Source organism: Nothoprocta perdicaria, unplaced genomic scaffold (genome assembly GCF_003342845.1).
Source record: "Nothoprocta perdicaria isolate Ctin4 unplaced genomic scaffold, notPer1 scaffold_347, whole genome shotgun sequence".
NCBI classification, from domain to species: Eukaryota; Metazoa; Chordata; class Aves; order Tinamiformes; family Tinamidae; genus Nothoprocta; species Nothoprocta perdicaria.
In genome coordinates this window covers 277,327-300,550 of record NW_020455585.1, presented here as the reverse complement: position 1 = coordinate 300,550, position 23,224 = coordinate 277,327, and the positions used below count along the sequence as shown (strand labels likewise).

General features: G+C 52.7%; 1 protein-coding gene across 3 annotated transcripts in view; it reads left to right on the top strand.

Annotated features, from left to right (window-relative positions):
* The window catches only part of SLC8A1 (solute carrier family 8 member A1), a 46,767-nt gene extending 25,737 nt beyond the window's left edge, over window positions 1-21,030 (top strand). The window contains exons 3-9 of one of the 3 annotated variants that reach the window (XM_026044021.1): window positions 10,935-11,038; window positions 13,830-13,850; window positions 14,269-14,286; window positions 14,778-14,908; window positions 15,000-15,099; window positions 18,813-19,088; window positions 20,019-21,030. In XM_026044021.1, coding sequence (XP_025899806.1) covers window positions 10,935-11,038; window positions 13,830-13,850; window positions 14,269-14,286; window positions 14,778-14,908; window positions 15,000-15,099; window positions 18,813-19,088; window positions 20,019-20,395 — 1,027 coding nt within the window. In that variant the 3' untranslated portion in view covers window positions 20,396-21,030. Of the gene's footprint in view, window positions 1-10,522; window positions 10,630-10,934; window positions 11,039-13,829; window positions 13,851-14,268; window positions 14,287-14,777; window positions 14,909-14,999; window positions 15,100-18,812; window positions 19,089-20,018 lie in introns of all 3 variants that reach the window. The other 2 variants (XM_026044020.1, XM_026044022.1) reach the window with 2 other exon arrangements.
* Window positions 21,031-23,224: the final 2,194 nt, after the last annotated feature.

Sequence of the window (23,224 nt, the reverse complement as noted above, 5' to 3'; positions counted from 1 at the left end):
TTTCTTTTCTTTTCTTTTCTTTTCTTTTCTTTTCTTTTCTTTTCTTTTCTTTTCTTTTCTTTTCTTTTCTTTTCTTTTCTTTTCTTTTCTTTTCCGTGGTCTCAGCTTGTTTCTGAGCTCAGAAAGCATCCTGGATGTGGTGGGACGTGCTGCTGTGCACGCGCATGTATTTATAGAGACCCATATATGAGCAAGCTGATAAGTATAGGAGAGAAGCGTATGTGTTATGCATTGCAGAAAAATAAGCTGAACAAGTGGTGCAGCCCCTGGTTCGCAGAGAAGGAGAATAAAATGTGACTGGCTTATCAAAAGTGTATATCAGATAGGAGAAAAGGCTTATTTGATCCTTTCAGGAATAAGAGTTCTGGTATTTTGGTACTTATTTTGGAAATATCATGACAGTGATTTCATCCTTTGTAGCCACTTGTGGCTCAGTACATTTTTACCATGGTTGCCAAGTAACAATCACTAAGCATTTGTGTCGAGATCGGTAAAGAAAAGCGGAGGGGATGGATAAAAGCTATTTTCAGAGGCATAATCACCGGTGGCTCTTTGGGGGTTGACGGCTAAGTCCACTCAGCAGTGACACCGTTTTATTGATGGCCTCAGGATTACAAACAGGAAAACATAAAGCAAAGAGACTAAAGAAGAGATTTTATTATTGTTGTTGTTGTTATTACTGCTCTTTCAGAAGAGCCTGGTTTATGAGTGATTAAACAGGCATTATCTAAGCTGGATGTCAAGTCTTGGCTGCAAGAGGCCCATCACAAACCCTTGCTATGGAGCTATGCTGAGTTCAGGCGCTCTCTTGTCCTGATGGGAAAATGCCCGCTCTTGCAGGAAAATTCCCAACTCTGCAGGAAAATTCTCGCCACCATGGGAAAATTCCTAGAGTCATGGGCAAATTCCCAACTCTGCAGGAAAATTCTCGCCACCATGGGAAAATTCCTAGAGTCATGGGCAAATTCCCAACTCTGCAGGAAAATTCTCGCCACCATGGGAAACTTCCTAGAGTCATGGGCAAATTCCCAGTACTGTGGGAAAATTCCCCATCCCAAGGTCCTGGGAAAATCCCAAGATCATGGGAGAATTTCCAATACTGGGGGAGAATTCCTGGGGTCAAGGCCACGGGAAGATGTTTGGGGGTCAGGGTCATGGGAAAATTCCCATTGTCACAGGAGAATTCTCAGGATCAGGGTTATGGAAAAATTATTTGAATCAGGTGTTGTGGGAAAATTCTGGGGGCTGGGGGAGAATTCTTGGGGTTGGAGGAAATTCTCAGTGTCACAGAACCACAGAATGGTCGAGGTTGGAAGAAACCTCCGGAATTCATCTAGTCCAACCTCCTACACAAGCAGGGACACCTAGAAAATGTGGCATGGGATCACATCCAGGCAGGTTTTGAGCATCTCCAAGGAAGGAGACTCCACAACCTCCCTGGGCAACCTGTTCCTGTCCTGGGCCTCATCACAACCCACTGATCTCTGTCATCCAGCCAATTCTCAGTCCATCTCACTGTCCACTCATTTAACCCACACTTCCTGAGTTTCCCCATGAGGATATCGAAGGAGACGACAGTGTCAAAAGCCTTGCTGAAGTCAAGGTAGACAACATCTACCCAGCTAATTGTGCCATTGTAGAAGGCTATCAGATCGGTGAAATATGATTTTCCCTTGCTGAATCCATGCTGACTGGTTCTGGCCACCTTCTTSTGCTCCACATGTTTAGAAACGACATCCAGAAAGAGTTGGTCCATCGTCTTTCTGAGGAAGGAAGTGAGTCTGGCCTGTAGTTGTCTGGGCCCTCCTTTTTCCCTTTTGAAGACTGGTGTGACATTGGCTTTCCTCCAGTTCTCAGGCACCTCTCCTGTTCTCTGTGGCCTTTCAGAGATTATGGAGAGCGRCCTAGCAATAACATGTCACTTCCCACAGTACATCCCATTGGGACCCATGGATTGTGTCAAGTTTGCCTAAGTGATCTATAACATGATCTTCCTCAGCTAAGGGCAAGCCTTCCTTTCTCCAGACTTCCTCTCTTGTCTCCAGAGTCTGGGATTCCTGAGGGCTGCCTATAAAAGTCAATACTGAGGCAAAGGTGGCATTCAGTAACTCGGCCTTCTCTTTATCCTTCATCACCATCTTCCATCCAYCATCACTCCTCTTCAGCAGCGGATCTGCATTTTCCCTAGTCTTCCTTTTGCTACTGATGTATGAAGCCCATCTTGTTGTCCTTCACATCCCTTGCCAGATTTAATTCCAAATGCACCTCTCCGTGGTCCACCAGTTGGCATGTCCCACCACATTTGGTTTGGTGTGCTGAAGTTGCTATCTGCAAGCGAAAGCCTGGCCCATTTTGGCCAGTGGGGTTATTTGCAGGGACATCTGGCTTCCAGGGCATATTTATTTACCTTTGATAAAGTTCTGACTTGCCCTTGCACGCCAACGGGTTGCTCGCCACACCGTTGCGGGTGGACTGCAAGAGCAGCAGGCGCCGGATCAGCCCTTGGCTCATCTGCGTTTGTGCACTCCCATTTCCATGTCCTATTTAGTGCTTTCCTTGAAACGCCTGTGTCTCCAGGCCTGGCCGCTTGCCCACGGGCCTGACGCTGGGCACTGGGCCAGTTGTGCCGGGAAACTCGGTGTTCTCCACGTGCTTCGCTCTTTACCGGTCTCCAATCTCTCAGAGCACCCTGGAGAGCCAGGATTGCTGTCCCCCTCCCAGCTCCTGGGAAAGCCCTGCACAGGGCACGGCCTAGGCAAGGCTGGGTTGGCTCTGYGGGAAGACGGAGCATTTCCAGTGCAGCCAAAACCCTCCAAGCTTCCTTAGGCCGCCAGTGGAAGGGAGCCTGCATATTTTGCAAGTTTGGAGAGTCTTATAACTCAGTCTAATTTAAGCAGATTTTTATGGGCTTGGCATACCCTCGGCACCGGAGCGAGCCTTCTGCTGCGTTTCGCTCTCTGCAGCAAAGCATAAGGAAGAGAGAATTACTCACCGTGGGCTTTTCGACTCTTTTTCTTTAGCATGTGCAAAGCGGCGTGTTTTTGCCCTGCAGCTCCATCTGCAAGCGGATGAGCCACTGCAGCACGTGGGAAGTCTCCGGCCGAGYGGCTCCAGTCTCATGCAAGTGGAAGGGGCTCTCGAAGGGTGGGAAGCGCGGGGCGAGATCCACGCTCCGCTCATCCRGACGGGCATGAGGAGCAGCTGGAGCAGCGGTGCCTGCGAGGCCTCCCCAGCGCACTGCCTGACCTGAGAGCGGCGGAGGGCTGGAAAGCAGCTCCCCGGTGTTTGCAAGGGGAAAAAAAGAAAAGAAAAGAACATAAATAAAAGCTCGTTAGCTTTGGCTGCTGACCCTGGCTGTCAAAAGTCCTCCAGGCTTATTTAGGGGGGTGGTGAGAGGGCCCCAGCAGGCAGCGGCGGGAATCTCTTTTGGCACCAGCTCCAATTGCTCTTAGCTGGTTCCCCCAGGGCAGCCTCCTCTGATGACCTGGGCAGCGAGAGGCAGGTCTAGGCAGAGGGCACTGCCGGGCACCTCGTGCCACCTCAGCTGCCCTGCATGGGGCTGGCATCTGTGCATCCGTCCATGCATCCGTCCATCCTTCCGTCTGCAGGCATCACCGTTTCTGCGTYGCTCTGGAGATGCTCCGAGCTGGTTTTGCGGAGTCACGTGTGCACTGGAGCACGGGCTCTTCTCCTTGGCACAGGGGAGCCCTTCACGTTCGACGCGAGCCTGCTCAGCGAACCAGCGGGCACTTCTCCATGCTCACGTTCCCCTCTCCCAGCTTCGCCTCCTCTTTTTTTAGCCGTGTTTTAAAACCATCTCCTTGGTAACCACAGGGAGAACRGAGTTTTTTCCTCCTTCCCAGAGGGCCAGTCCCTTGGTCACCTCGGCACTGGCAGGGATGCAAGAGCTCCCGCGAGCTAATGTCCTTGTTAGCGAGTATGTGCGTGCTTTTCAGCTCCCAGCGTTAGAGTTGGTAGCAYGGGGGGTTGCAAGCAGAGCAGCTGCTTTTGCGGCTTATTTAACCTCCTGATTCCAAGTGCTGAAGCCACACTGTTATGTTTTGCACGATCCCYGCTGCTGGGTTTACTCAGCAGAGTTCACTAAATGATTTACAGGGCTTACAGTCCCCCTTTCCCACTCATTAACCTTCATTTTGGGGAGTGCCAGGAGGCATTTTGCTAAGCGGGCGATGGGTTGTGTTGGAGGAGCATTGCCCTGGCAGCTCCGCCAGGTGCACGTGGAGAAGGGAAGCCCATATTTGTTTGAAAGGTTATGGCAGTCATTACTGTAAGGACAAATCCAGCTGCAGACAAAAGCTGTGTGAGCACTTCAGGCCACAGAGGAGTCAGGAGCAATTGCATGAGTTTCCCATTTTTTTCCCTGTAGACAAATGTTTGCAGAAATAGTCAGGAAGGGCATGGGGGAAGAAAATTCCCTCAGTTTGCCCAAAAACCCTGCTTGATCCTCTGTTGATCTGATGCCTTCATTTGGCAGGCTTTGAGGACTGTGCGTGGGTCATCGTCACTGGAGATGGTTGGTGATGGGGTAAGGAAGAGGAGTAAAAASATGATGTTCCCAATGTTATTGTGTCCAGACTTACGGGAAGCAGGAGGCCCCAGCTCCAGCTGTCCTGACGCAGCGACACTTTTAAGCATGAACATGTGCATATGCTGGGACAAGTCAAGAGCAAGTTATGCATCTTTGCTCAGGATGCCCCTTGTGAAATGTGGCCTTGGGAGGAGGATGACGAAGGACAAGAACCAGAGTGCAAAACTCACAGTCAGTTCAGAGCAAATGCCAGGAATTCCCCAGAAAAGCAGCATTTCTCATCCGAGATTCATTCAGTCCACTCCATCATCTTACCTGGCAGTTGCTGATTTGCAAAGCTGCTCTCGGATGCACCAGACACCAGCAGTGTCTRCCATCTCCCAGGGGTTTGAGGAGTAGCAGCTCTCAGCTCGGCTGTCTCTTTAAGTCACCTTGCATGTCTTGCACTTGGGCAAGCCCAAGGAAGAGTGAGCTGGATGGCTTCTTCTCTGAYGGCGATGATGTTCTCTGGTGGAGGTGATGTTCTCTGGTGGTGGTGATGCTCTAGAGCAGATCAGTATCATGGAGGTGAGCGGTGGGATGTCATTTGGACTTCATGGATTTGGAGGTCAGGGGGTGGGTCCTGGGTTGCCTGGTCGTGGAGAGGACAATGCAGCCCTGCRGTCCTACAGAGATGGATTTGGCAGGGCTGCTTTCTTCAGCAAGGTGAAGGGCAACCCATTTTGACTCTGAAGGTGGAGGAGGACGGGGGGCACCAAACCTGAGCTGCTGGACTAGCAAGCTGAGCTGCCACATCAGATCAGCTCACATCTGCCCTTCCTAAAGCGCATGTCAGACTGCGCTTCAGGGCGGCTCTCCTTCGCCCTCCGTGCCATGTTTGCACTGCCTCTGGCGAGGTTTTTATTAAGGATAAACATTTCACGTCAGCAAGCCCCAATTCTGGAAAGGTTTCTGCATGGATAAAAATCTGTCACTCATGGGGCATCTTGCGTATACGGGATGTCATCAGCTCAGGCTCAGGGCTGCTCGTTTCCACTGTCTGCCCCTGTGCTCCTGTTTCTCTTTGACCATCATCACCCATCAGCCATGCCAATTTTTTCTCTGTGGTGGGCTCATCCACACAGCCTTGYTGGGAAACACTGTTTACGCTGTGACTCTTAGTAGTCACAAGCTCCATACTGGCAGAGCAAGGTCTGCACCACGCTAAGGCGCTTGGCTGAGATAGGCCTTCCAAGGGCAACCTTGGGAAGGAGCTCCTCAAATTAGTCCCCCCAGGAGGGCAAAGCACTGGAGCCCATGGTTCACAATACAGTTATCCAGATATGAAGCTCTGCCTGAGGACAAGGACTTTATTTTTTGGTAGGCAAGGGGTGCTTTAGGTGTCTTTCTCGTGTCGTGCAACTGGTACGGATGAGGTGCCTCAAAAAAGACAACTGGCTGAATTCACTGGCTGAATAAAGACAACTCTAGCCACTATTTGGGAGCCAGATGAGGAAACGAGTCCCCCTCAGAGGTGACACCCCGAGTCTGTTCTTGTGAAGGGATACAAAGTTGGATGCAGGATCATGAATCTTTCGACACGGGACCATTTCCYGCCACCATGGCCTTACCTATCCACTTCACAGATGGTGGTGAGGAGCTCTAGAGAGCCCATGGCCCACATGGAAGTGTTCGAAACCTTAGCGAACCCCCTCCTCTAAAGCCCTTGCGTGACACCATGTCATTTGTACGCTCCGTCCTGTTTCTGTGCATCTTCTGTCTCTCAGGAAGGAGCGTCTTTGAGACAGCTGCCTGGGCACCCACGTTGCCCTCTCTGCACATCCCCAGCTGGGCGCACGCCGCCTGCACCCAGGGCTACCTCCCACCACGGAGCTGGCTTTCTCCACGCACGTGAGGCTGTCAGCTCCTCACCATCAGGTACGACTTGGTTGCCAGCCAGCTGGAGGGAAAAACAATCTGTTCCTTTTCCTTCCCAGCAACAAAACAACTTCCCTTCTCGCAGAGCTGTCAGAAATTTGAGCAATGAAGCTGCTAAGTGTGGAAAAGCACTCCCTGGTGCCAGGGCTCAGGGAGCTTCATGCTGCAGAGGCAGGCACAGAAGCGGCAAGGTCGCCTGGCATCTCCAGCAGCACGACCAGAGCCTTCAGAGGAGACAGAGATCCCTGAAATAGGAGCTTGCCCAGGCAAAGAGGCCAGCTGGGATGATGATGGAGAGCAAAGATGATGGAAGACAGGAGCAAGGGGCAAAAAAGCTACTCGTTCCTGGAGGCTGGCTCCAGCCATGCCGCAGGGTCCTGCTCCGTGGGCTGGGTATCTGCTCTACCTTGCTTTGACTCTCTCTCCAGCTGCAACCAGCCCCAAARCCAGTTTGCTGGCAGAGAAGCCAGTTGCTCACAGGGTGCTTTCGGAGGCTGGCCTCCATCCTGAGGACACCTACCGAGGTCCTTCTGAGGCACTCATCCCTGTCCTGCCAGCACTTTGTCCCTGGCAGTCACTTGCTCACAGCTTTCTCTTGATGCTCCTGTTTTCCTTCCACTGGAGTTGGGTCTCTTTTACCTGGGCCAAGARCCCTGCTCTGAYRTGAAGGTAGAGGACATCCACCTTGMACCCAACCATCTGCATTTCTCTAATGGTCATCATTCTTGCCCAAGCCTGCAGCCAGAGCTGAGGTTTTCATCTCATTTCCATGTTTCCACAACCAAGGAATAAAACAAACCTTGCAGAATTGCAGCTTGAGCTCTTCTGCTCTTGCCTTCAGAGCAGCCATCAGCCCTGTGCTGGCAATAAGGTGAGSATCTGATAGGACATTTGGCTTTGCACCTGTGTTGGCACCCATCACGTTCAGCACCTGTCCTCAGGGCCTTGGCCGCCCTGTTTGCATGGCCAGTGTGCTAAGCCTCACCTCCTCCTTAAAGGATAAGAACAAGTCAAGTGTGTGGGGAGCTCCTGTGACCTCTGCCTGGAGGCTGTTCTTCAGCATGGTGGCATCTGCAGGTGGCTCTTGCTATTCRTGCTATGCCAGGTAATYTATGGGTGCGAGTTCGGCCCTGATAAGCAGCATTTTCCTCTCAGTGATTCCCCAAGCAGCATTGGTTTTGCCAAACAAAAGAGTGGGCAAAATGCTAAGACTTTATCGCTCCTTGGAAGTCACTGTTATTTTGCGGTCTGCAGGGTTGAATGGTAGGTGTGTTGTCCAYGGCAGTCCGCTGTTTTCAAATGAGTGTGAAGGGCAGAGAATGAGGCAGGGTGAAATGGGAGGGTGCTGCCTCCCTGGAACATCCTGCTTGCCTGGGAACAAGGAAAGTGGGGTCTACCTGTKCTTTTTTTTTGCATTTCACCACTATCTATCCTAGGCCAGACTGCCTCATGCTCACGTACATATGGTACATAGGGTACATGTGTGTTTGAATCGCAGGCAGGCCTCATAAATAACCCCCGTGCTGCCCGCACGCTGCTGCTGGTGGTCACCTGCCCCACAGCCAGCAGATCTGTGCTACTGACAGCCCACGAGGCTGAGATGGGCCACGGCAGTTGGGCTGAACATCCTCAACCTGACAAGGTCCTGAGCCGCCTCATCTAGTTTTGAAGGTGAATTGAGCKTGGAGGTGGGTCCCACTGTGAGCAGGTGATTGAACCTCAGATCTCTAACATCCCTGCCTTAATCCCTAATCCTTCCTATAGCCCTCAGTCCAGCTCCCTCCCCAGGCTGCAGCACCCAGCAATGAAAGAACTTTGTCAAAGCAAAGCTTCCTAGGATGTCTCCATCAGGAGCCATCAGCATCTTGCACTCTCCATTGGCACATACTGGGATTCTCTTCTTTAGGACTGGTTTTGTTGCCCTCCCTGCCGGTCTTTTCAAAGCCTGTAAAGCCTACAGCGTCCGTAGTAACTTTGCATCTCATATCCGACCACATCCAGGCTCTCTTGAAATCATCACTTAGCAGCATGCTGAGAAGATGGCAGAGTGGGATCGCGTCAGCGCTGGAGTGATACCTCGCCTGCTAATAGATGGCTTTGGCATGCATTTAATGGGATGGAAAGAGCACTTAAAGTAGAGCTGAGAGCATCCACCGCAGCTCTGCACTTCCCTGCCAGCTGGGGAGACACTTTGGAAGTGCTGTCATCAGGACACCGTGTGTGACAAGTGTCCTGCACCTGCAGGCTGCGTGCTTTCAGCACGAGGGGGTTTTCTTTTTGGTTAAACAACAGGACAAAAAACGCTGGTAATGCTGCTTTGAATCAGTGCAGTCCCTCTGTGTTTGGGCAGGGAGTACCTCCAAAAAGTGGAGGCTGGGCACAGCAGGAACACAGGACTAGATGCCTCCATGGGCACTACCTCCATGGGCAGCCCCATGGGAACTTGGCTGCTCTCTAGGAAGAGCCGGTTTTACTTTGGGGCACTCACTGGCCTTCAAACTGGTGTAATCTCCACCACCATRGCCAAGAAATCCTTTGCGCGGCGATTTCGGTGGCATCCCGGCATCAAATTTGTCATGATGGGTCTTGCTGGTCGGAGAGCAGTCCCCACAGCCCCTTGTGCACCACCACCAGCAGCAACGTCTGCCTGACACAGAGCACTTGCACCCAAGAAAGATTATCTGGGCAACAGTAGTGCCAGCTGGCAGCGGCAGTTTCAGTCCTGAAGCCTCCGTATTCGAGGGGTCCCTGGTGCTGTTGGACCCAGGATGAGGAACAGCTTTGGGATTGTGACCCCAGSCTCATTTTGTGTTGCAGAATTGCTTCGCAGGGCTTTGGAAGCGGCTGTTTGCAAGACATCCAGCTCGCACCCATGGGAATGCCGCAGYATGATGCCCCTGGCACCCTCACAATCCACAGAGGCAGTGTTTTTAATTAACTTTCCTTTGCAGAGCGTTCTTTTGCTGTATGTAGAGGGAGGCTGCAGTGTACGTTTTAATGGAAGCTGTTGGGAGAATTATAGATTTTGTTAGTAATGTTTTTGAAATGGTGCCATTCTGTTAAATCTGTCAGGCCCTCTTTGACGGTGTGGCTGGGAGCATTTCTGCATCCTTCATTAGTTTTTTAATACACAATAATTTCCCTTAACTCATCACCGCAAAGCAGGATTGGCTGTGTGCTCGGTAACCATTTTTCCTACATACCAAGCTATTGCAGCAATAATTATGAACAGAACGAATTATTATGGATATTCATTATAAAATACAATTACTCCGAGCTGTGCTCTGTTGTTGCACTTCTCAGAGCTATCACTCACTTGGAGTAAATGGTTTCATTATAAGCATGAAGGGCAAACTTAATACACTTCTGATTCATAGCAAACAGCACAAGAAATCATCTCTGCTGTTCCTCCAAATGCTTGGTGTTTGCTCCGAACTGGAGAAAATAAAATAAAGAAAAGAAGGGGCTGGTGCCAAAGACTTGCTAGCTGAACAGAGGAACTCTGGGTGGCGATGTGAATGTCTGTAAGGAGGCTAGGAGGCTGGGAGAGGTTGCAGCGTGACAGGAATTTCTCTCTTCCCCAGATGGTGTGGCTTGCTYTTGGGTTTGTGGCCTTGCAGTTTGGGAGCTGTTGGGCTGAGGAAGCCTTGSGGTTGCTTGGACTCACTGGAGGAGCTGGGGATGGGGTGAGAGGTGCACATATCTTGGATATATCTTGGTGTCTTCAGGATGAGGCGCTTCCAGGGGAGCCCGTTGTGCAGCAGGAACATGGTGCCATTCTCAGCGGTGGCCGCTGGCCACGTCGGAGAGGACGGCACCCCGTGTGTGGTGGGCACCCCGGTCCACGCTGAGCCCGGGGTGAACTCAACCCCTCGGCTCCTGCCCTTTGCTTTTTGTGCTGTGCTGCCTCGCCAGCCTGCGCTACCAAATCTGTTGTTTTCTTTCCGCAGCCACCTTCTCCTGGCCTCTCTTCCCTCCTTCTCCTCCTTCTGCCTGTCTCCCCTCCTTCCTTTTTCCCTCTTATTCTTGAATCTCTATTCTTCTTCTCTGTTCCAGCAAAACGATATCAATCAAGGTGATAGATGATGAGGAGTATGAGAAAAACAAGACCTTCTACCTAGAGATCGGGGAGCCCCGGCTGGTGGAGATGAGTGAGAAGAAAGGTGGGGGACCTGCTCCGGGGCTGACCCAGCCTGTGTGTCCCTGTCCGGCTCACTCATGCCTGGCACCCGCACCACACAGCCCACATCCCCGCAGCCTACGGAAAGGGCAGGAACCAGAGGCCGTGTCCTCCAAGCCTTTGGGGCCTAGCCTTGCTCCAGCCCTTCTCCGTAGGCCCGCGGTGGGAGACGTGCAGCCGCTTTTCCCCCTGCCCAACCATCTCCGGCACCACGGCACCTGGGCGGACGTGAAGTGCATGAGCGTGCGATGCCGATCATGTGTTTGCCTTTGTCTTGTGTTCCCACAGGAAATTCATTACCCTTAGAATACTTGACCGTGAGGAGTATGAGAAAGAGTGCAGTTTCTTCCTTGTGCTTGAGGACCCAGTGTGGCTACGAAGAGGAGTGAAAGGTGTGAGAGTAAAACCAGACCAGCTCTCGAGACGCTGCCGTCCGCTTTCTCTGTGTCTCCCTACTCTCACACTCCTTTCTCCTCGCACTTTGGCTCCTGGCCGGTTTTTGCCCTCCTTCCTTTGAAGCTTAAGCCGCTGCGCCTTTTTTGCTCTCGTTTTCTTTACTCTTTTGTTTGGTGCAGCCTCTCCCTGGCCCCGGAGGGCCCTGAGGTCCCCGGGCAGGGGCYGGCGAGCACCCCCAGCCTCCCCCAAAAGGCATTTTGAATGCACCCCGCAGCCACGTCTGCCTTCAGCCGAGTGGGAAATGCAGGTTAAAAAAAAAAAAATCAAGGATACTGCATCATTTTTTGTCTAAAGAAAAGACAGCCTTAGCTTGAAAAGAAATGCATGGCCAAAGCAGTAACTTCAGCCTCTTCTCTTGCAGCGAGGCTCTGGAAATAGCTCCGGAGCATGGCACGAGCAGGTGATTGATAGCATGAGATGCAATCGCTACAGAAGAAATTGGGTTATGCTCAGGTAAAGGTCCCTGGCCGTGTGCTAGATAATAGCTGCTTGTAGGAGTAACAAAAACGATTTCTGCTTTCATCATGGAAAATAGGAGTAGCCCCACGCCAACTGCAAGCCTTCCCAAAAAGACACGGCACACCCGTATCTCCACGTCTTTTCTTCCCTTTTGTCCTGCGAGGAAATTAAAATTCATGGCGACAGCTAATCCTTGTGCGCTAGCAGTGGCTGAGCAAGAAGCAGTTTTGCAGTTACTTAAGCTAATGAGTTGCAACACCGCAGACCATTATTAATGCCSGTGTGAGAAGCGGGGAGCACCGCTCGGTCTGCCCGCTTGCCTTCGAGCTGCTTTCTAATTCCTGGGCTGCAAGCTCCCCCTTCAGCAGGCACGGGGTTTTAATGTGCCATTCCTTCAGGATCCCACGTGCCCGGGCTTTCCCCGTGCTGGGCATGGAGATGCAGATGCATTTTAGGTGCAAAGTCCTGCAGTGATGCCCCGTTCCTCTTTGGAAACCAGCTAGCAGCTTGCCTGGTGCTTGATGTGAATGGTCAGGCTCATGGAAGCAGGACTCAGAACTGAGATGTGCTGGTGCAGTCCGTTTGCAGAGGGAGCGAGCAGTATTGCTTGGTGGTACTCGGGACATCTCTGGGCCACCATGAGTGTCGCCAGGCTCTAACTCAAGGTTATTGAGGGAGCTTGAGGGCAGTTCAGCTCTAAAAACTCCCTAGCTAGAAGTTTAGAAGGATATATACACCAGAGGGCTATGCTGGAGGATATATACACCAGAGGGCCATTCGGAGGGACCTGGACAGGCTGGAGAGATGGGCAGAGAGAGACCTCACAAAGTTCAGCAAAGGGAAGCACATTGTCCTGCACCTAGGAAAGAATAATGCCCTGCACCAGGACAAGCTGGAGAAGAGCTCAGTGGAGAAGGATCTGGGGTCCTGKTGGACAAGACGTTTAGCATGAATCAGCAATGTGTCCTTGTGGCCTGGAAGGCCAGTGGTATCCTGGGGTGCATCAGGAAAGCTGTTACCAGCAGGTTGAGTTGAGAGAGGTGATCCTCCCACTCTGCTCAGCATCTTGAACGCTGTGTCTGGTTCTACGCTCCCTAGTGCRGGAGAGACATGGAGCTACTGGAATGGGTGCAAGCAGAGGGCTGCTAAGATGAAGAAGGGACAAGAACATTGMTCCTAGGACGAAAGGCTGAGAAAGCTGGTCCTGTCCAGCCTCGACTAGGGCAGGCTGASCGGGGCCTTATCAGTGTGTATAAGTATCTGAAGGGAGGGTGTCCAGAGGATGGGGCAAGGCTGATGGTGGCCAGCATTATGACAAGAGACAATGGGCACAATTTGAAACACAGGAAGCTCCGTCTGAAAATGGGGAAAAAACTTACTGTATATGAGGTGGAGTGCTGGATAACACTGCCCAGAGAGATTGCGGAGCCTCCATCCTTGGAGATAATCACCAGCCATCTGGGCAATGCCCTAGGCAGTGTGCTCTAGGTGTCCCTRCTTGTGCAGGAGGCTTGGACTAGACGATTCCTAAAGGTCCCTTCCAGCCTCAACCCTTYCGTGATTCTAAGCTGCCGTTTACTGCTTTGGCCATCCGATGACTCATCCTTGCTCATATTTTTGCACTCCTGCTTTTCCAAAACCAGTGCCCCAGAGCCCGGTGACACCTCTGAGATACGTGTCGCAGGCAGCCGCCAAGGAAGAGCCTTTTTGTCTCGTTTTTGGAGACTTGGCGTGGTTTGTTGAGTGAGAAGCTCCCTGAGCCAAGCTCCTTTGCCGCACAYGTCTCCTCTCTCATTTTCTGTGTCCGAAGCACGGCTCGCTGTCCGCCTAGGCAGCCGGAGGAGGCCAAAGCCCGTAGCCACCGCACATGGGATCTGTTTGTCCTTCTGGGGCAGAACTGCCACCAAGACCAATGGAAGACCTTGCACATCCAATTCCAAGGGAATAAATGAATTTTTGGGAGCGTGCCTTCTAATCCCATGTTTGCAGTGATTTGTTTTTTTTTTTTTTTATTACCATCACCATCATTATTTTAAATCTGCAGCCCCACGAAACGTCTCCGTTCCTTCGTTTTTAGCGCACATCTCTCGACACTAACAGCGCCCTACAGCTTTTACAGATCCGAAGCCTCTGGCTGGGGATGCGGAGCCTTTCTGTGGATGTGCCCCTTTTTTTTTTTTTTTTTTTTTTTTTCATTTTTTTGTATCATTTCGTTGTATCATTTACTTTCTCTTCTTCTGTGTTTGTCTCTGTCTGTCTCCTCCGCAGCCCTGTTGTTGAATGAGCTTGGTAAGCGCGCATCCATCCCTCTGCCCTGTTTCTCCCGGCCTGTCCCCCGGGAGCTGCCTGGAAAGCGGTTTCCGGGCTTGGGAAACCAGGAACCGATGGGGCCATGGGGCCAGACCATGCACACGAGGCCACCCACCGGCCCAAAAAGATGGAGGAAAAACACAAAAAATGGGAATGGTCGGGGGGGGGGGGATTTTAGGGTGCTCTCCCATCTCCAAGCCCACGTGGCTTGGAAATTCCCTCCGGGGCTGGGTTGGGGCCTGCGTCCCCAACTGTGTCCTGCGCTGGCAGAGGACACCGGGGGACGCGGGCCCCGAGGGTGACGTGTCCGGCGCGGTGGGGGCCTGAATAACCCTGTCTCTCCTTCTCTCCTTCCTGCTGCTTCTCTTTGGGGTGTTTTTGGGGGGGCTCGCCCAAGGTGGCTTCACCATCACAGGTACGGATTCCTGCTCTTTTTTTTCCCCCCTGGTTCCCCTCCCCGCTGCCCTTCCTCCCTTCCTCCCGCGGTGTTAGCGGCCTCGCGCTCACCCCGCTCTCTCCTCCCGCTCTCTTCCTCGCCCGGCTGCCCGCGGCGCCCRCAGGGAAGCTCTGGCACGGTAAGGTGGCCCTGGTGGCCATGGCGGGTCGGCCCGCGCGGGAGGGCGCCTCGGCATCCCTGCCGACGCCGCTCACCCGCCGCTCGCTCTGCTAGGCCGGCCCGTCCTCAGGAAGGTCCAGGCTAGGGATCGACCTCTTCCTCACGCCGTGGTGGCCCTCCGAGGTAGCGCGGCGCCGCTGAACCCCACTAACATGGGGGTGAGGGAGGCGGCAGCCTGTTGGCCTCCCCCTTCCCYGATTAACCCCGGGCACATCCAGCCCTCATGAGGTCCCCCCGTTGTCACCCGCCGAGGGCAGCGCCGGCTCACGGGCGGCCTCGTTGCCTTGCAGAGGAGAGTGAGGAGAAGCAGCCGCTGACCAGCAAGGAGGAGGAGGAGCGGCGCATTGCCGAGATGGGGCGCCCGGTGCTGGGGGAGCACGCCAAGCTCGAAGTCATCATTGAGGAGTCCTACGAGTTCAAGGTACCAGCAGCACTGCCTCTGCTCCTCGGCTTTTCCCCCCTTTTTTTTTCCCCCCTAAATCTAATCCTATGCTCTGTGCTCCCGCCTGCAGAATACTGTGGACAAGCTCATTAAGAAGACCAACCTGGCCCTGGTGGTGGGCACCAACAGCTGGAGGGAGCAGTTCATCGAGGCCATTACTGTCAGTGCTGGTAAGTGCGGGTTGCTGCTCCATGTGGCCTGTGCTAAAGCTCTCGCACCTCTTGGTTTGGCTGTATCCATAATACTGGCCGTAGTGGAGTGGCACGAGGCAAGAGAGGCTGTGGAGTTAATTGCAGTGCCTGCAGAAACACAAAAGCTCAGCACGTCTTGCAGTGCCATCACCATCTGATGCACAGGTCACCTCCTGTGGGAAGGGCTCCTGTAGCACCCGGCAGAGGAGCATCCTGGTGGCTATCAAGAGGCAGAGGGGAGAAATAGTTTTAGCCGAAAGAAATCTAGGGGGCAAACTGTGTTTAAAGCTGCTAACATCGTGCTGGATCTCCAGGAGGGTGATCAGACATGTCTTGAGAGGCCAAAGGCCTCTGAGCCCAGCAGGACAGGCATAGACACCCACCACTTGGCTGCAGAAACAAGCCAACCTTGGGAAAGATCTGCTGCATGTGGCTGCCCCACTTAGCTTCCCAAGGAAAATCCTGCCTGCATGATTCCCAAAGCCCCAGGCCAAGGGCTGGGAACCGCTGCGACTGCATTTTTTGCCTGTGCTCCCTTTGGAGGCGCCTCTTTGTGTCGCATTTCAAGCAGGAAAATGCAGAGTGCAAATCCTTTTATTATTTTTTCCCCCAAAACTTCACTACAGATGACTGCAGCCCCAGAGGTTGTGGCTCAGTGGCTCAATAGCAGCTTGTGCTGCTTGTGAGCATGTCTGTATCTCTCTCTCTTGAAGAAGTGGCTTTCTCTCAGAAATACCTTGCTTAACTGATTTCACAGGAGCCAGTGCTAAGATTATCAGTATGTCCAGACCTCGGTTCAGATTTAGGCCCAGCATCATTGCCACTCCTGCGGGAAGCTGAAGACAGAGTGTTTCTCCAGATGTGGCTTTAGAAGCAGGAGACATTATAGTTCTCTGGTTGGAAGACACAGTCCCTGCAGCCCAGCCTGGGCTGCATGTGTGTACACCAGGGCAAAATCAACCAGCTTAAATTAAATCACTGAGAAGGGTGATTTGAGCTCATCTGGCTAATTTTATGTTGACGTCCAAGGGGGAACATTTGCACTTCCTACCCCAGCCTCTGCAGTGCAAGGACAACCCTCTGACTGGCACAAATTAAAAGTGATGGCCATGCTATCTTTCCTTTGCCTCCAAGAGCAAGGACAGGACATCTTAGAGCAGCCATCCCCTCTAATTGTGGTCTCACCCTTCATAGCATTGTTATTCTCAAAGCCTCCAGCCAAGAATCTTCCCATTATTTCAGATATGGCATGGATATATTATGTGAGACAGTCCTTGCTGCAGGTTTGGTAGCTAATATGACTGAAATAATCTATGCCAGAATCAATTACTTAATTGCATTCCATGTTATAGCAAAGATAGTCACTGGTCCTTGCGTTTCACCTCTGTGACACATGTGACGACTGCTCACTACTGTGCCTTGAGCATGCAGCCACCATCAGTGCTGGAAGGGTGATTAACAGAGATGCAGTGTTGGTGGACATGAGCAGGCTCTTGTAAATGGCCATAAAGTGCTTGCTTTTGAGCTGCACACCTAAGTTTTTGCCAGCATTTAGCTCCTCTGGGYTTGTGCTAGCTGAGTTACCACATCTCAAAGGTTGGAGTTTGGACCTGTGGGTGCGAGCATGTGGAAGTCATGCACCCCTGCTTCAAAATGCCAAACTCCCAGGGGAGGAAAGGAATGGCAAAACCCCCTTTCCCAAGCAGCGAGCAGCTGGRAGCCATGCTAGCCAAGGGGGTGAGCAGGGAAGAGAAGGGGCTTGGGCTTGCAGGCAGTGCAGGGAGGGCTGTGCCGGGCCCTATGGAGCCCCACCAGAGCCTGCTGCACTGGGGTTGGCTGCTTGGGTGCAGCGTCCCTTGGTGTGGGTCCAACAGCCCTCACACTGGCTCCTGCTGCAGGTTTATGCCAGACCCCCTGGGTCAACATCCACCTTCCAATGCCCTTCCAAACGTCTTGGCAGGAGCTGGACAGCTCCTGGAAGGAGACTACCATTATCCCTGCTTAACAAAATATTCGGCAGATCTGCACGAATGCTATGACAGTGGCCCTCCTGCTCATTTTTTTAATCTCTTTTGTCATTTCCATAGAGATTTAGATCCACGAGAGTCCTGCAGCTGTACAGTCTGGGAAAGATTTAAAATTCCTGCTGCAAAATTGCAGTGTCAGCACAGCACAGGGTGCCCTGCAAGGACCAGCCTCTGTGCAGGGGGCAAAAAAAGCCAGTGGTGGTTTCCCCGGCTAAAAAATATGTTGCTTATCTCCACCGTGATACACAGGAATGGGATACTTAATAATAACACCATGCTTCGGATCAGTTACCATTTCTGCCACAGTGAGCATGATGCTTGAAGGCTGACCAAGGCGTGACTTCCCATCATCGTGCTGTAGAGAGGCCAGGTTTCTCACTGCCTCTTGCTTACCTGTTGCTCTTGATCTGCAAAGGTGCTTGGAGGCCAAAGCTCTTCAGTGCCCTGGGCTCTTTAGTTCAGAGGACTTTCCCCAGACTCTTTGTGGTCTTATTTAGTGAAATCTTGCAAACCTCTGAAGGTGGAGATGTCCATTACCCCAGCTATGTGTCCCACTGCCCTGGAGAAGAAGTCCCGGCTGCTGCCCAGCTGTTCCCTCCCAAGCTACAGCTGGAGAAGGTTGCTCCTTGTTTTGCTTGTCAGTGCTAAGGGGAGTTTGGCTCCATCCTTGTATCTCCCCTCCGTGATGCTGTGGGCGAGAGCYCTCAGGATGCAAGCAGAGAGCAGGGACCCATGTGCTTCACAGCAGGGGCAAACCCATGGCTCTGGCTCSCCTCACAGGTTCCTAAAGCTCTTGTGTAGACTCGGGTAATCCAGGCCTCACTAGGCTTTCCTTCCATGGGTTTGGCCTCGACCTTCCCAGAAGGGCTGCCTGTCACGATCATCCATTTGGCTTTCCAACACCTTTTGAGAAGGCAATTGCAATTATGAGCAGCGAGGATCAGAAAACACACTAGTCACTTCTCCCAGCAATGCTGTTGTCATGGCACAGTGCCACCCTTTGAATGCAGGGTTAATTGCCGCCTTTGTATGGGTGTACAGCACACAGCAAGACCATCTCAATCTCCCTGCAGGAGATTTTATGCGTATCAATTAAAAATCCTTGTTGTGGARAAAGATATGGAGAGAAGAAGGCTTGCCCAGGCCAGCAGTGGGGCAGATTAAAACTGTGTGGTCTAATTCGAAAGGGTTTAACTGCCTGGTTGATATTGTGGCTGCAGGGTGAAGCAGGACGCAGATCCTTCGTCCCTTACATCTGGTGTTCAGCATGGTAGGATTTTGTCACCTCATCCACTGTGATGGAGTGGAGATTTCATCAGGTGCTTGTGGAGTCCTTGTGTCTTGGCTGCCTTTCCCTCCTGTCCCGAGGTTTCCTGTGGCCAGGACTCCTGATAGGAGGGAGATTTGATGCTTCATGTTCCTGGAGGGAAAAAAACCATCAGAGACAAGGGCAAAGTGAGAAACTCCTTAGAAACCCATTTCAATGGGTCTCAGGTTCCAGAGAATGACATATTTGGAAGTCATGGCTTTTAGGGCCATCTCTGAGCCCAAGCCATGAACAAGGATGTCTCGGGGGGCCCTTCCTGCACAGGAGCTTTGCCAAACCCCTAGGACAGGTGAGTCTAATCTGGCACTTTTTCCTTTTTTTTTTTTTTTTTTTTCCAGGGGAGGATGATGACGATGATGAATGTGGGGAGGAGAAGCTGCCCTCCTGCTTTGACTACGTGATGCACTTTCTGACCGTCTTCTGGAAGGTCCTTTTTGCCTTCGTGCCCCCAACAGACTACTGGAACGGCTGGGCCTGCTTTGTGGTCTCCATCCTCATGATCGGCCTCCTGACGGCTTTCATCGGCGACCTGGCATCCCATTTCGGCTGCACTATCGGCTTGAAGGACTCCGTGACCGCAGTCGTGTTTGTCGCGCTAGGAACCTCAGTGCCAGGTGAGGCCAACGGTAAAGCTTCTTCTGAAACAGGTCTAAGGTCTTGGAGAACACAGTCGARCACCTCTAGTTTGGGATGGGAAAGCAGGGCCCTGAGGTGCTCGACTGTGTTCTCCAAGACCTAATGAGGAGAGATTTAAAACATTCATGGAAGGTGTGTGTAAGTCCCAGGTGGAACAGGAAGATAGAGCCAGGGGTGTGGATCCAGTCCTCACACTTCTTTCTCTCACCAGTCCCAGACTTCCAGTAATTAGCACTTGGGGGCCCTAAAAGCTTGAAAATGGCCTAAAGATCTTAAGGCTGGGAAAGAAAAAAAAAAAAAAGCACAATAAAAACTGAAGATAGATTTKGACAAAGGAAGGAAGGAAAGGGAATTTTGGGATTCTGGAGCTTAAAGGCATTAGTTCCTCAAGGATGCTGCATAATCTGGACAACCTAAAATTTCCCTCCTGTTCCTGCTGAYAAAAGCTGGCATTTAAGGAAACATTTCAGAAAGGCATTTATGGCTGCTTTTGACTTACCCTGCTGGAATAAGATGCCTTCGGACTGTGTTATATTATCTGGGCATATCATTTGYACTCCTTTCTCAAAGGAGATGGCCAGAGCGTGGACAAACCTGCAGCGAAATCAAGCATCTCATCTGGTTCATTTGTTGAGTTTCTGGAGCTGACTTTATGCAACAAAATACAGATATTTGGCCTGGGACAGGGTGTAAAATGCTGGTGGTGTGTGGTGGCTGTATCCCAGCTCCACTCCTGCAGTGCTAAAGCCGCTGGGGAGCCTGGGCTCGCAGGCACCCGACGTGCAGCTTTTCTCTTCCATAGAAGGGATGAAAACTGAGCTCTTCTTCACTAGCGTGTCAGGGTCCGGGCAAAACACTGTTAAGACAGGGAGAAATTCAAAGCCTCTTTCTCGGCCTCCTCTCCACAGACACCTTCGCCAGCAAAGTGGCCGCCACGCAGGACCAGTACGCGGACGCCTCCATCGGGAACGTCACCGGGAGCAACGCCGTGAACGTTTTCCTGGGCATCGGGGTGGCCTGGTCCATCGCAGCCATCTACCACGCGGCGCACGGACAGGCCTTTCAAGTCTCGCCCGGCACCTTGGCCTTCTCCGTCACCCTCTTCACCATTTTTGCTTTTATCAGCGTGGGTGTGCTGCTCTACCGGCGGAGACCCGAGATCGGAGGTGAGCTGGGCGGGCCGCGGACTTCCAAGCTGCTCACGTCCTCCCTCTTCATCCTCCTTTGGCTCTTGTACATATTCTTCTCATCTCTGGAAGCCTACTGCCACATAAAGGGCTTCTAAAGGAACACTCAGAGATAGAAATTGTATATATATCTATATGTATCTATATAGAGCGATATATAGGTATAGATATAGATATAACGCTGTGTATAATGAACAGAGAAAGAATAAAGGAGATTTGCCATGTTCACACACCTGCTGATGGGGGAGCAGCTTTGGAGCGGTCTTTGAACTAGAGACGGGAGCCCAAAGCTGGCAGCACCTCAACGGCGCCGGCGCAGCGCCACGAGAAGCCGCCGGACCCTCCCTGCTCRCTCCCGACGCCCGCCCCGGGCAGGATGGATGTGCCCGCGTCCCGGGGCCGCAAGCGGAGCGGTGGGAAGGCGAGGAGCCTGATTCCAAGCACGGCCCGCCTGCCTTTCCCGCGTGTCTCCCCCGGGGGCAGGGAGCCGCTGACCGGACCGGAGCCCGGGAGCTTTCCGAGGATACCACCACAACCTTCGCCGTCGTCCGAGTTTCTTTTTTCCCCTTCGTCTGCTCATTCGTGCCGTCCCGGCGTGTGTACAGTTGGCATCTCCCCCCCGGTCCCCGCTCCCTGCCCTCTGTGCTTCGGGGGCGCGCGGCCCCACGCGCCTCCTTGGGCATGCTCTCGTGGTCCTCGTAGCCTCTCTGCATGACCGAAAACGCCCCCGCCCTGTATATAGCACCCGATAGCGTAGCCCTCCCGCCCGCCCGGGCTGAGCATCGCAGGTACAAGCGCTTCCCTTCCACYTGCCTTTATTTATTTGCAGTTCCTTCGGGGTCCCTCCGGAGCTGGCCGCCTCCCCGGGAAGCGGAGGGGAAGCTCCGCGCGCGGCTCCCCAGGGAGCATCAGCACCAGGCGCCCTCGGCACCCCTGGGAGCAGAGCCATGCGCGCCCACCCGGCCCAAAACCCCTCCTGCCCCACTCCCGCCACCCACGGAAATTTTTTTTTTTAACCAGCTGCAAGATTTTCCCCTAGGAGTGTAAGGAATTTTTTTTATTATTATTTCCCCCCCCAGCTCCTTGTCAAACCTTCCCTTCTGCAGGGGTCCTGGGGCTCTGCTGCAGCCCCTCTGCCCTGGCTTTCAGGGGAGGTGGCGAAGGCGGCCGGGGGCTGCCGGGGGCTGCTCCGTCCTCGTCTGTCCGCCTCCCTCGYGTTTTCTTTGTGTGTATTGCCCACCCACTATAGGCAGCGAGCCCACTAGTTGTGATGATCCTTATCAATGGTACACGATGCACAGCCAAATAAAGTTTGTAATGACTTCCCTGTGGATGCCGACGTGCTCCTGCATATTTGCTCCGGGACAAACGTGCTTCCCCTGAGCCCACCGCTCGCATCTCYCCTCGGCTCTTGGGTGCTGCTTGGGGTGCCCAGGCAAGACAAGAGCACCCTGGGGGGGGTCCCAGCAGTGCAGGACCCCCGCACTGACCTGCCMCCCAGCACCCACCACCCATCCAAGCGCCCAGAGACACGGCCACCACCACGGACACCTCCACTGCATGGACAACGTGGCCGGGACACGGTCCTTGTCACCGTCACGTGCTAGTGAGCGACCTAACCAGGCRACCTTCTGGAGTGCAGCGTTCAAGGGCCATTGGTGACCTTGAACCTGTGTCCCTRCCTCCAAAAGCATCTTCTGCAATAGAGCTGCTTCAGTTTTCCTTCCCCATCAAATGCTTTGTCATGAGGTTTTGAGGTGCCATGCTGAGGGACTATCAACATAACCTCAGAGGAAAAGAAAGGAATTAAAGCRGATTTATCTGTCCTGGACCTTCATTCTGGCACCTTTTTCCATGCACAAAGCGCCTAGTTTGTAAGTGCAGCTGCAAGAGCCGTTCTCAACGTGAGCCCAACTGCAAACACCTTCCCCAGGGCCTTGGGGACTCGGAGGTGGCGTGTCCCTCCCAAGCCAGGGCACAGTGGCCTGAGGCATCGCCTTCCCTCTCCCTAGTGCTCCCCTTAAATGACCACACGAATCATTACGTTACTGCACTGCACGTTTCAGCAGGCCTTAACATGCACTACGTGGTGCTCTGGGGTTCACTGGGGGTTTGAATCACAAAAAAAMCCCAACATTCAAAGGGGGTGCAAATACAGATGTGTGCACAGGGCACACCAATATGCTATAAATACCATACACGAGCCTGCCTCWGGCTGAGCCTTATCCGAGGTTTATCACAGCGATTAAACCTCCCGTTGTTCAAGCACTCGCACGCGAGAGCTTGCATTCCTCACGTGCTCTGTTACGTCAGGGCACCGATCAACCCCTCCTCTTAGTCAAGGGAGGGCAGAGCCAGCATTAAGTTGAGAGCCGAGGTCTCGGCTTGGGCCACCTTGAGCTCGCAGGCAACGTGGGTCCCTGGRGAGTCCCAGGGCTCCCTTCCCCTGGGCTGCATGCTCGTGGTGACCAACTGTCCCCTGCTCGTGGCACTTGCACCTTTGGCAGTGCATCCTCAGCCCATGATGACCAGGGCAGGAGAAGCGCTAGGCACTGGCTCGAGTGCTCCCCGGCTCGAGACATAGCTTAGTCTAAGCTTGGTACTAAGCTTAGGGCTTGGCCAAGCAAGGGTACCACCCCTACTTTGCTATAGAGCTCTATTATGCATCTTTTAATCTTCTACCAAAGRAAGACTTATTCTTCTATTAAAATCACAACATCCCAGGGGTTATATGTGAAATATTTGTTCAAGCCAGCTGAGATCTACTCACATCTACTATCTGTAGATCTCAGAGCTGTATCTATAAGATACAGATCTACTCTCAAGATCTGTATGGCCAACACGAAGAGTGTGGTGCTACACGTAGGCTTGGAGCCCGAGTACCTGCGGGCCAGAAGGTTTCTGCTCGTCGCCTGTCTGGCTCCCGC